A 12,202-nucleotide genomic window follows, 5' to 3' on the forward strand; every position below is an offset into this window, starting at 1 on the left:
GCGCGTCACCAACCGCCGCTCACCGGCTGGAGCTTGTGCACGTCTGTGTTTTGGAAGATGATGTCATCCTCGGCCAGCAGCTTCCCCTTCACCACCAGCTCCTCGTACCTGCAGATCACATTGTGCGCGGCTGGGTGAGGCGTCCGGGTGACGCCAGGTGACGTCATGTGACATCATGCGGAGCTGTCACAGGAGCAAAGCGACGTGGCGGCCGCCGTGTCAAGCAACCACCAGTCCTGCCCCCTGTGCCGCCGTCGGCGCGCGGTTGACCAGGTTGACCGTGGTCAAGACCTGTCGGGGTAGATGCAGTCGCTGATGTCGGTGTAACGCGCGAGGCTCGCCACCCTGTCGGCGTCGCCCACGTGGGACCCGTCCAGGCGCTCCGCCTCGTGCTCCATCTGGCAGCGGCGGGGTGGTGTGTGCGTGCGCGCGTGTGTGTCTGTTGGGGGAGGGGGTGCCAGGCTGCACTGGCGGCGCGGCGCGGCCGGGCGCCGGGTACCGCCGGGAGGCGCGGAGCGCCATCGAAACCGCACGCTGCCGTGCGGCCGGGCGCCAGGGCGGCTGTCAGGCGGCCATGTGAGATCGCCGGTCGACCTTACTATGCCAAGACCCACCCAACCCAACCGACGGCCAGCTGCTGTTCGACCAGCATCAATCAAAAACCGCTTCAACGTCGGCCGGACCACTGACATCGCCCCGCAATCCAAATCTCTCGACAATCAGGCGGCTGTTATGAAATGCCACCGCACAACCTAGTGACGTGGGCCGGCCCCCCACCTGGTGGCGGCGTGCCAGGTAGTAGACCCCCACTGTCGCGTGGCCGGGGTGGAGCAGCAGTTCGCCCAGGCTGTCCTTGGCCAGGGTGGTGATGATGCCCGCGACTGGTTTGAGGGGCGGGGGGCCGGCACCACGGGGTGTGAGACTTGGGTTGCGTGAGCAGCAAGGGAGGGTGGGGATCCTGAAAATGGTGTGTGAGAGGAGGTTGCTTTGAGGCGCAGGTGATGCTTCAAGCATGGGTTCTGGGGCGAGGCCTGACAGTGTGCGTTTTGGGGGGGGGGAGTAATTGCCGCCAGAAATTGTGCCGCACTTTGCAGCTGGTGGCGGCGCCACCCTCGCGCCCAGGGAATCAGTTGCAATTACCGTCACGACCATCGTGGATCCACAATGACAACTGCAAGGGTTCAGGGGTGTCACAGTGCACTCACTCTCTGAAAACGTGTGGGACGCGTCTTCTGCCTTGTCGGCCGCCTTGGACGCCGCCGCCTGCGCTTTGCCGTCCTTGCCGATGCCAACTGCAGTGGGCGGCAATATGTTGGGATGGCGGGTCAGGGGGCGCCCTCCATGGGCAAGGTGAGACACGTTGGGTTCGTTGGGTGAGCGACAGAGGGTGGAGGAAGATGCGATGAATGGAAAAAACAAAGCAGTCAGGTGCCTGGCTGCCCCGCAGTTCGCAGGGGCAGCAGCAAGATCAGGTGCCCAGCAGCTGCCACGGCTGCAGGCTGGTGGTCAGGCGCGCAGCTGCCACCTCGACCTTCCTTCCCACATCCATCCGCATGCAAGGCCGCTGGCGCTCCTGCAAGGGAAAGGCATATTGCCTGCATCCCGACGCACCCTTGGCGAGCGCCCCGCCGACCGCCTCAAACAGCGAGCGCATGAAGCCCTTGTCGTCACCAGCGGGCTGCTCGGGCGCCGCGGCCGCAGCTGGCACCTCCGCTTTGTCCCCCGGGGACTGTTCGTTTGGCTGTTTGGGTGCCGTTGCTGTCATGTTGCTGTTGCCGGTGCGCGAATGCGCGCTCAGATCAAGACGGGAGCTGGCTGGTTACACGTTTGCGCCACACGATCAACACGACAATTTCCTTGAAGGGTGCGTGCGCGTGTAATTGCCCTGAAGTTGAGCCACAAGAAAGGACGGTTACGGTGACACCGATGATGCTTCGAAATGCTGTTCTTCGTTCATTCGTGTTGCACTGGCCCAATCGTAAGTCTTTGCTGCTTAACAACAGGATGCAGAGCACTGATCCGCATGTCCGGGGCGATTACACGCTCTCGCTGCACGAATCTGTGGGGGCACACAGTGACGCTGCTAGCCCAGGCGAGCCGCATGGCGAGACTCATGTCTTATCCCCGGCTGTGACAAGGCTGCCACCCACGCCGAAACACACAGCTTCCGTGTCTGACATGCAAATGGACTGTTCTACCTGAGAGGTGTGTATGCTCAGGCGCTGATGGCCAGCTCCCATGCCCTTGCTTGATGTCACCAGCTGTATACACGGGGAGCTTGCCATGCGGCGCCTGGCCCCCACACCGCAACCCTCTTCGCGGCACCGCCGTGCAGACTTTGAGAGTGTTGCCAACCCTGAATTCAAATTGCCTGGAAACAGACATGCAGCACAGTCATGGCGAGCGGTCACCACGATTGGGGGCATTGGCTGATTTTGGCCGTTGATGTGGTCAGCTGCACACAACGCCTCAGTCGCCTACAACAGCGGCCATGAAACAGAGGAGCGGCCTAAATTTGTCACAAAGGGGACGTAAAAGAAGAAGTTTCTATCGGTTTTAGTGATGGGCATGATCACAGCACAGTAGAGTACGGTAGCAATTATAATGCTGAGCCTCAGCGAGGCATGCTGAAAATGCTTACTCTCAGCATCCAACCATGGAGAGTGCCTCTGCTCATACGTTTTAAAAAGCTGCCGCTGCTGGGCTGCCTGCTGCTGCTGCTGCTGCTGCTGCTGCTGCTGCTGCTGCTGCTGCTGCTGCTGCGTCGTCAACGCCTCCACCAGCTGCTGTGCCTGCTGCTCTGGCGGCCGCAGCCCCATGATGGGGGCCGCCTACAGCGTGCTAACAAGCACCTGCTGGCTGCCTGCCTGCCGCAGCTCTGCCAACACCTCCACCAGCTGCTGTGCCTGCTGCTGGGGCAGCCGCAGCCCCAACGTGGCCGCCGCCCAGAGCGTGCTGGACAAGTTCTGCGAGTTGGCTGCATGCCGCTGCTGCACCAACGCGTCCACCAGCTGCTGCACCTGCTGTGCTGGGAGCGGCAGCCGCATGATGGCCGCCGCCCACAGCGTGTTGGACAAGTTCTGCGGGTTGGCTGCATGCCGCTGCTGCACCAACGCCTCCACCAGCTGCAGTGCCTGATGCTCTGGCAGCCGCAGCCCCATGGTGGCCGCCGCCCACAGCGTGTTGGACAGCTCCTGCGGCTTGGCTGCCTGCCGCCGCTGCACCAACGACTCCACCAGATGCAGTGCCTCCTGCTTTGGCAGCAGCAGCCCCATGGTTGCCGCTGCCCACAGCGTGTTAGACAGGGCCTGCGGCTTGGCTGCACGCCGCTGCTGCGTCAACGCCTCCACCAGCTGCTGCAGCTGTTCAAATGGCAGCAGCAGCCCCAACGTGGCCGCCGCCCACAGCGTGTTGGACAGGGCCTGTGGCTTGGCTGCCTGCCGCTGCTGTGTCAACGCCTCCACCAGCTGCAGTGCCTGCTGCTTTGGCAGCGGCAGCCGCATGGTGGCTGCCGCCCATAGTGTGCTGGACAGCTCCTGCGGCTTGGCTGCCTGCCGCTGCTGCACCAATGCCTCCACCAGCTGGAGTGCCTGCTGCTCTGGTAGCCGCAGCCCCATGGTGGCCGCCGCCCACAGCGTGTTGGACAGCTCCTGCGGCTTGGCTGCATGCCGCCGCTGCACCAATGCCTCCACTAGCTGCAGTGCCTGCTGCTCTGGCAGCAGCAACCCCATGGCGGCCGCCGCCCACAGCGTGTTGGACAGCTCCTGCGGCTTGGCTGCATGCTGCTGCTGCGTCAACGCCTCCACCAGCTGCAGTGCCTGCTGCTTGTTGATGCTATACTCCAACTTTGACAGCAAAGCGGCTGCATACAGTGCGTTCGACAGGTGCTGCGGGTCGGCGTCCGCTGCCGCGGCGGCAAGGCGCTCCAGGCACTCGTCAAGCAACGGTGCCTCTACAAACGCCGCTTTGCTGCATGACCACAAAATGCTCGCGAGCCTGCGAGTCCCGCAGTCAGCGAGCTGCGGCTGCAGCCGTGCCCACAGCCGCAGCATGAGCGGATGGAAATCCCTGGGTTGCTTGCCCTGGTCGCGGATCAGGTGCGCCGATCGCTTGAACGACGTCGCGATGTGGAAGGCATTGAAGGCGTCGCCATTCCGCTGCTCCAGGTTCACCAGCTGCTGCAGGCTCGCGGCTCGGTCGATCAATGTGGTCAGGAACTTGACGCTGGGGGCCTGCGTAGTTGCATGAGAATTGGGTGGGACAGCACCGTCGGAGGATGCTGACGGGTGATCACAACACAAAAACCAGAACCGCAGAAGGAGACAGCATCGGTAGGACTCCTGGTCTTTACCCGACAGCACCCAGTCCAGTGTATCTTAGCTGCGTCGCTGCTGGACACAGGGCGGCATTAAAAAACCTCACCTTGCGCTGGCTCCACGGAGCTGCTTGTGAGGACCCACGCTGTGCGCCGCCACCGCCGCCGCCGCCTCTTGAGCCGACATCGATGCGGCCACTGCTCATGAAACCCTTGCCGCTGCGGGCACTGGTGCTCCCCCTAAAGCTGCTGTTTGTGCTGCTGGCTGCGCCTTGGCTCTCGCCGCCGCTGCTGCTGCCGTCCTCGCTGCCCTTGGAGGCCTCCGCATCACCGCTTCCACTGACCTGTGCCAGATGCGTATCCCCTGCTGCTGCAGGCTGCGCAGTGTGCAAAGAAATGGAACCCTGCGGCAGCCACGCCTGGTGCTGCGGCTGTTGATGCAGCAGCTGCAGAGCGCACGTCGCCAGCCTGCCCCAAAGACCGGGAGAAGCTCGGAACCCTGTGAGCAGCATTTCCAGGGGTTTAAGAGTCTACTCAACAACGCAAAGCGCCAAGAGCCATGCACATGTGTGCTGTCGGAGGTGCATCACGACGACCGCCAGGCGGTGCCGCAGACACCCCCTGCCTGGCGGCGGCTTCGCACCCACTGCACTCACCGCAGCTGCTGCCCCCGCAGCAGGCACATCTGGACGAGCTCGAGCACCTTGAAAGCACCGCACTCGCTGGTTTGCATACGGTACTAGACGCGATCTTGAGCAGCGAGTCCTTCATTCTTCGCGGGCGGCCACCGTCTGTGATTTATCCTTGCTTGAACAACTTCTGCCGTACTTACAGCAGGATCTGTCTAGCCACCGGTTGTTGGCCTTGTCTGGAGGGTGACGGTCACAGCGGCACGCGCACGGGACAGCGCGCCGCAGAAGCAGCGCTCACAGCCATGGCGGAGTCCCATGCCGATGCGCCGCCCGCCGCGGACGCGTCCACCAGCGGCCGCGTGTCTCAGCGGGACCTGCCGCTGAAGCCCGGGTACTACAACAAGCGCGACGACACCGTGCCGTGCGGCGCGCTGAACGTTAAGGTGAGCGGCTCTGTGCCCAGGCCGCATCGGCGGCGCCGCAGGATCGCACATCCCGTGACCAGAGGGGATCAAATGGCAATCTGGCAGTCCGATCCGAAGTGCCCAAATGCAGGTGTCAGCATAGTCACGTCGCCTCCACTCTCGCGCGCACCGCTGGTCAACCTGTGCAGCTGCTGAGGTGTTATAAGGATGCGAGCGCCTTTTCGTACGGCCCCTGCAAGCCCGAATACGAAGAGTTCTGGGAGTGCATGCGCCACCATCGGCCGCCGCACAAGGAGGTGAAGGAGGGCGCGTTCATGGATTATGTGAAGAGCGAGGGGTGGCCCTGGTTGACCTCGCAGGCGCGCCAGCTGAAAGAGACGGTGCTGGGTGGTGGGAGCGCCGGCGCCAGCGGCGGCGGCGGCGGCGCTGAGCGTGCGTGAGGGCGCAAGTTGGAGGACGTCGCGATGTGGTTTGCTTGGCCGTTGGGAGTGGCGAACGCGGCTGCGTTTTTTGGAGTGCTGGGTTATGCAGCAGACGCTGTCGAGGCAAGTTCCGCGCCCCTGTCAAGGGTGTTTATACTTGTCATCTTGGTCAGGCGTCGTTGTTATTGCAGAATTGTTACATAATCTTTTGTCAAATGTGCTGACAGTGAGAACCTGTGATGGTGTGCAAACAATTTTGATGTTGTGTGTGCCCCTTTTTTGCAACCACATGCATGGCGGCGGGTGCAACAATGCAGCCGCAGTACAGCGTGCACGGTTTTGCAGCTATCTGGCAGCAGGTGATGCAGCCACAGCACAGTAGTGGTTCTCGGCTGGCTTATCGCCAAGCTGAGCATGAATGCAGCAAAGCAATTGTATGCACCTGACAGACTTGACCAAAGTGGACAAGTTCTTGAAGCACATCGGGCAAGCAGGCAGGACAGTCCTTGGTTTCAGAAGCCTGTGCGCTGGCGCCCGCAGAGGGCAGGGTCGCAGCAACTCACTCAGGCCCGCCGCCGAGCTGGCGCAGCCACCCTGCCTTGTGCGTGTGCACCCCCCTGAGCCAAATCATTCAGGATCAGAATCAAACACTACAGCGGCCCCGCAGCACTTATCCCTGAGTCAAGGCACCCAAGGCCGAGCCTTTGCGCCATACAGCACCTTCATGACAGCCCCAGCGCAGCCATGACAGCCTCAGTGTCCTCCAAGCTCTCGAGCACCACCACCCGCGGCGGCGCCCCCAGAGCGCGCAGCGACTCAAGCGGGAACACGCCCGTCGCCACGCCCAGCGCGGCGGCGCCGGACGCCAGGGCCGCCTGGACGTCCATGGGGGTGTCCCCTTGGGATTGAGTCAGCGACAGTTGCAGCAGCAAGGGGGGGATGGTGAGCGTCAAGCTTGGGCGGCGGCTGCAGCAGCAAGGGGACGAGCTCGGACGCGGGGCGGCCATCGCAGCGGCGAGTGGGGCAGGGTTTAATCTGCTTCGGCGGCTGTGAAGCACTGCTGTGCAGGTTGCCGATGCGCTGCGCCCTGCCGCGTCACCCCACCATCGCGCCTGCCCACCCATGCGCTCACCTACGTGCCAGTGCGCGGCGATGTCAGCATCTGAGGCGGGAGGTGTGAATTTAAGCGTGTCTTGGTAAGAAGATGCAGAAAAAACGTGAGTAGCGATGAGCTCGTGCACGCGAGCCACGTGTTGATGCATACAGGCCGGCCACGCAGCGTGTGTCAGCCTGGCCAGTGGGGCAGCGACCGATGGCGGCAGACACCGCCCTCGACCGCATGCATCAAGATCGCGCCCTGCTGCACTCGTCCAATCAACGCGGCGCCGCGGCGCACACTGGTTGGCACCCCCAGTGTGGCAACGCCCGCGCTGCCACGCTCCCCGCGCCGCGCCCCGCGCCCAACAAACCCGGGAAGGCGTCCGCGCAGCGCCGCGCCGCGACCGCCACGAACTCCGCTCTGTCGCGCCACATCTCATCCGTGTCGCCGCTGTGGGGCGGCGGGCATGCGAAAGCAGCGGTGTCTCAATAGAGTGGCCACGAGCCCCACCGCTTGGTTTGGGAGGGTGTGCGAGACAGGGGGCTCTGGACAGGCCGTTGTGAATGAATAACATCCGCGGCGGCCTCAGCAAGATGCCTCCAGGGCTGCTGATGCATCATCAACCTAGTTCACACGCACACACACTTGCACGCGCGCGCACGCACGCATGCACGCACGCACACAAGTTCGTCCGCACAAGAAACTTTGCGCAAGTGCCCGCCTACGGCGCAGCGGCTCGCCCCCCATAACACCCATCAATCCCTCCAACACTTCCACATTATGCCCTTTCTCACGTTGCCACACACATGCGCACACTCGCACGACTTGTGCCTCGCGCCCCGCAGGCCATCGTGCCCTCGCACCTGCAGTGGTCGCTCCCAAAGCCGCCGAACCGGGGGGCTGTAAAGAGCTGCTCGATCCCCAGCGCCGCCATCTTGCCCCAGCCGATGGGCTCCAGGTTGCCTGTCACCAGGCAGGTCGCCACATCATCCCGCCCCTGCGGGTTTAGCATCCAGGTTTCAGGGCTTCAGGGCAGCGGGCCGTGTGGCGAACCGCAGGGCAAATGTCGAAGGGCCGGCAGGGCGCAGGGCCGCGCAGGTGGGTTTTGTGAGGGGCCAAGGCTCGGGCCCCGACCCTGCGCACTGCCACACCCACAGATTGCCCCACCATCATACAATTGCAAATCAGCAGGCCCGCTGTCCCCCTGCCCATCATTCCAACAGACAGTTGGCTTGCAGCGTGCATGTGGCAAAAACGACAATCAGCACAAGCTTGCGCAACACATCACAAACAAGGCCTTGACTGCTCACCTGCAGCGTCTCCAGTAGCGCCCTGACCCCTGGTAAGAGCTGGAGCCCCAGGCCAGCCCTGTCTGAGTGGGCCTCAAACTGACGACACGGAATGGATGATGCCGGCAGAAAACTGTAAGATGTAGGTGCCGGAGCAATCACATAATGGAGCGGCTGGCGGCCCGCGCGTGCCCGCTGGTTGGCGGCATGCAGAGCCTGCGGTAACGGCACCACACATGGCAACGGTTGCGATGCATGCCGGGCCGACCCGCTCACGTGTTTGATCATGGCGGCCTGCAGCTCCGGCAGCCGCTCCAGCGCCTGCACGATGGCGTGGCGTCGGCGCGCCGCCGCTAGGATCGAGAAGACAGTGGCTTGCAATGGCGGCGCGGCGGCGCGGCGGCGGGGCGAATGCAGCACAGCGGCGGGGCGGCGGCCGCGCTGCTGGGGTTGGCAGTGTCAATGCACAAGAGGGTCGAGCCTGCGCGCACCTCATGCTTCGGTATGCCATGATGCATCATGACCTGTGCAGATGCAGCAGAGAGACATGGGAATTGCTATGGATAGGAGCGGGTGTGCGCCAGCCCTTAGTCCTGGCACCATGCAAAACCGAAACCTCTCACTGCCGCTCCCACACAAGATTCAAAAGCCTGGCCAGTCCAGGGTTCGCTGCTTGGTGGCGCTGCTGCAATCTTGTGCCGCAGTTTCTGAGTTTTTTTCTTCCCGCGTGCTGGCTTGCCAGCTGGCGCAGTGTGTTTGCGCAAACGCTGGCACCAGCGCATGGACGCGCCCATGCATGCAAACATGCATGCATGCACTCATTTATGCACCCGTACCGTACGCGCGCACGCACACCCCTGCACAACCAACGCTGCATCCCTCCCAAAACACATGGGACACACCTTGACTGCGATGAGGGGATCAGTGCCGCCATGGTGCTTCACAACGTCTATTGTTGTGTCCACACCAAACACATGCTTGAAGCCTGCGTGTTCGCAGGCAAAGAGGCGGCGCGACGCGCCGCGTGGGGGGCGGCAGCCGCGCTGTCGGGTCCGCCGAGGAGTGTGGGCAGGGCCATGACGTGCGAGGGCCGTCGCCTGGCTGGCGCAACCTTCGCGCGCGGGGCTGCAGATAGGACGGGCGGCTGCCCTCTGCTGGCTTGGGAGATATGGAGAAGGGGAGTGAGGGGCTGCCGGTGTCCCGCCCAGCGTGAAGTGACCTCTAGCAGGGGTGACCCTGCACAGAAGGGGCGACCCTGCAGCAGCAGCCGCTCCCCAGTGGCCTGTCGCTGCGCCTGGCGTACGGGGCCGGCGTCTCCGCTGGCATAATGTACGCAATCTTTAGCAGCCACGGAGCCAGCGGTCCATGCAGATTGGGGTGGTGCGCGCCCACTCAGAACGCACAGCTGCGCTCCCACCTGCCGAGAACGCCTCCTTGTGCAGGCGGTTTGCGTCCTCCCCGCAGCTGCGGATGAGCGTGCCGTCCACGTCTGCATGCGTGCACAGCCCCGCATGACAAGGTGTTTGAGTGTGGAAGCAGCAGCTCGCGCCGCTGCAGTGGCAGCATGGGACAGCACCAGGGCAGCAGCACTAGCAGCACCCATCAGGTGTCGACGCATGCCCACATCCGATTTGCCGCACCAAAGCTGACGAGTGTCAGTGAAGAGCGACTATCGGATCCCATTCTGTGTGCTGTATTCGCCCGTGCTTTTGGTCTGTAACGGGCAAGTCTGTATTGCGGGCAGCGGATCCCAGGGATGCGGTGCATCAGTATCTACCTGACCTAGATATGCATTTGATGGTAATAGCTGCCACTGTGGTCTGCTCAAGGGGTGGAAAACCAATGAGGGCCCTGCAAGCTGACACGTCGCAAGCTGGCTGGTGCCTTGTCGAGGCCCTGCACTCACTGACTGCGGAGCCCGACACAACGCATGCAAGCAATTCACCTGGTAAATCCAGGGCGTTTTTGTATGATCACACTTCTGCTAATGGCGCACCCTGGAAATGCGATCACGGCCCGAAATGGTGACGTCTCGCAGCAATGCACGATTCATTGCAGCGGCCGCGCCATGTAGATGCGCAGGCTGGCTGTCTCTACATTTGACATTAGCTGTTAATGCGCGGCGACATAACACCTTTTCGGCCCAGCGGTGACTGGGGCCGGGGCAGCGCCATCGCTGCGCAGCTCAGATACTGGAGCAGGGGGGTACAAGCACTGATCGTGCTGTGCACAGCGCATGTTTGCCGCCATTAAGCCGAGAGTGTCCTCACCTTGTGAACCACTTCTGTGTGTTTCAAGAGGGTAGAGGCAGAGCGTCAGGTGTTCACAGGCACCAGGTGTCACCATGACTAACATGACTCAATGCCAATCAGTCCAGTGCGCATCATTTCGCCAGTGAGCCTGCCCTGCGCCCTGCGGCATGACGGATCATGTGAATGATAGTGTATTATGTGGTTTCCTCGAGCCGCCGATCAGAGGAAATTCACCGCCAACCGCGTAAGTAATTAATTTCAAGGACAATCATTTACATGACTGACCCAGCTCGGGTCGCTTGAGGCACTTTCGTTGCATAATCACAACAAAATGTTTTGCACGCCGCACTCGCCAACTTGAAGGGTGTCAACGTGATTCCCGTCTCACGCCTGCAACAACACCGACGCGATCAGATGCATGCAGGCCGCAAGGTCGCCGCATGACCTTGTAAAATACTTGGTTGGTGGTAGTTTGGCTTGGACCGTCCCACCCAGCAAGGCCTGCCATACCTGATTACAGTGGGCTTCGAAGGCCAAGGGCTGATTGAACGCGAGACAGGCCGCGGCAGTTGAGGCAACTCGATCATGATAGGCCGGCACTTAAAACATGGCGACACCTTGCGGCCCGCCACTTGCGTCCTGCCCGCCTGCCTCCTTGGTGTTCTGCTCCTAGTGACCCAGCCAGCCGCAGCCGTCGGGACCCTCCGCGGCCCACGGCAGCTGCTGGAAACCAAAGCAGCCGTACGGAGCGGCGCCGCGTATGACAGGCGGTCCATGGCGGGCGCGGCGCGCGGGGCGCGCGCCACGGGCCACCCCCAGGCGGTGCCCGACCTGAGCCAGGCGGACCTCCCAGCTGCAGTGTACAACGGGGAACTAGCATCCATGGAAGGTGAGCGGTCGCACCCTGCGATCCGCGGGCCTGAGAAGATGCCGCATAGATTGGTTGCTACGGGGCCGCCCGCAGCTCACCTGTCCGTGCACTCCGTCAGGCGACGGCCGGCAAGCGCAGTCCACGTGAATAAGGAACATCCGCTGCTCGAGCTTGGCCCCGTAGCGCCTGTCGTCACTCGTTGCCAGCGACACCCGCTCGACCCTGAACCTGCCTCCACCCGTACCCAAACCTTCCAAAGACCTGGTGCTGCCGTATGGCTACCCTTTGGAGACGTGGCCCGTGGAAACCGCTGACGGTTTCATCCTCCGCCTGTGAGTCCCTCGACTTGCACCTGCCCAGCAGCGCCGCCACATCAGCATCCCCGCGGCGGCACCGACGGCCTCAGGAGCTGTTTCAGGCCGCAAAATCTTTGCTAGATCCACAGGCATGCTGTACACGCCCGCCGCAGCCATGCGTGTGTTGTGTTGCGCGCGCACGCCGCTGCAACGACGCCAGCCCGCCGGTGACGCGCCCGCCCTGCCGCGCGGCGTCCCCCCCCTCCCTGCAGCTACCGCATCCCCCGCGGCGCGAGGAACTCGACCTCAAGGGCGCGCGGCAGGCCGGTGGTGCTGCTGCTGCACGGCATAACCCTGGCCAGCAGCGGCTTTGTGGTTTTGGACCCGGGATCCAGCATGGGGTTCTACCTGGCTGATGCGGGTGAGCGGGATCTGCTTCTGATTGCGTGGACCTCCACCTTGGACCAAGCGTGACGCGCTGAATGGCGGATGGCCACGTGTTGATGTTGTGGGTGCAGCCGGCTGCGTCGAGCTGCCTTATTCATGGCATCTGCGGGCCGTCCGCGGGCCGCGGCAGGCCCGCCCTGAAGCGCCCGCCCCC

The 12,202-nt window shown here is 63.0% G+C and overlaps 5 protein-coding genes across 5 annotated transcripts in view; 2 read left to right on the plus strand and 3 right to left on the minus strand.

Annotated features, from left to right (window-relative positions):
- Positions 1 to 5: 5 nt before the first annotated feature.
- MNEG_5643 (hypothetical protein) lies at positions 6 to 1,765 on the minus strand (the record flags this gene model as incomplete). The annotated part of the gene is made up of 5 exons (XM_014045875.1): positions 6 to 108; positions 292 to 398; positions 778 to 881; positions 1,206 to 1,292; positions 1,612 to 1,765. 5 exons carry the CDS (start codon positions 1,763 to 1,765, stop codon positions 6 to 8), a joined length of 555 nt encoding a protein of 184 aa, XP_013901329.1.
- A 1,066-nt stretch (positions 1,766 to 2,831) lies between these two features.
- Positions 2,832 to 4,502, minus strand: MNEG_5644 (hypothetical protein; the record flags this gene model as incomplete). Its single annotated transcript, XM_014045876.1, has 2 exons — positions 2,832 to 4,232; positions 4,461 to 4,502. The coding sequence occupies 2 exons, from the start codon at positions 4,500 to 4,502 to the stop codon at positions 2,832 to 2,834; spliced, it is 1,443 nt and encodes a 480-aa protein (XP_013901330.1).
- A 747-nt stretch (positions 4,503 to 5,249) lies between these two features.
- Positions 5,250 to 5,812, plus strand: MNEG_5645 (hypothetical protein; the record flags this gene model as incomplete). Its single annotated transcript, XM_014045877.1, has 2 exons — positions 5,250 to 5,390; positions 5,561 to 5,812. The coding sequence occupies 2 exons, from the start codon at positions 5,250 to 5,252 to the stop codon at positions 5,810 to 5,812; spliced, it is 393 nt and encodes a 130-aa protein (XP_013901331.1).
- A 704-nt stretch (positions 5,813 to 6,516) lies between these two features.
- MNEG_5646 (hypothetical protein) lies at positions 6,517 to 10,569 on the minus strand (the record flags this gene model as incomplete). The annotated part of the gene is made up of 9 exons (XM_014045878.1): positions 6,517 to 6,692; positions 6,927 to 6,956; positions 7,264 to 7,343; positions 7,757 to 7,890; positions 8,204 to 8,281; positions 8,459 to 8,626; positions 9,085 to 9,167; positions 9,600 to 9,671; positions 10,536 to 10,569. The coding sequence occupies 9 exons, from the start codon at positions 10,567 to 10,569 to the stop codon at positions 6,517 to 6,519; spliced, it is 855 nt and encodes a 284-aa protein (XP_013901332.1).
- Positions 10,570 to 11,997: 1,428 nt separating this feature from the next.
- MNEG_5647 (Lipase member M) overlaps positions 11,998 to 12,202 on the plus strand; it is a gene marked incomplete at both ends in the record, with an annotated part of 2,681 nt that continues 2,476 nt past the window's right edge. Inside the window, one exon of the mRNA XM_014045879.1 lies at positions 11,998 to 12,022. Coding sequence (XP_013901333.1) covers positions 11,998 to 12,022 — 25 coding nt within the window. The remainder of the gene's footprint in view (positions 12,023 to 12,202) is intronic.

This window comes from Monoraphidium neglectum (genome assembly GCF_000611645.1).
Source record: "Monoraphidium neglectum strain SAG 48.87 unplaced genomic scaffold scaffold00857, whole genome shotgun sequence".
Lineage (NCBI taxonomy): Eukaryota > Viridiplantae > Chlorophyta > Chlorophyceae > Sphaeropleales > Selenastraceae > Monoraphidium > Monoraphidium neglectum.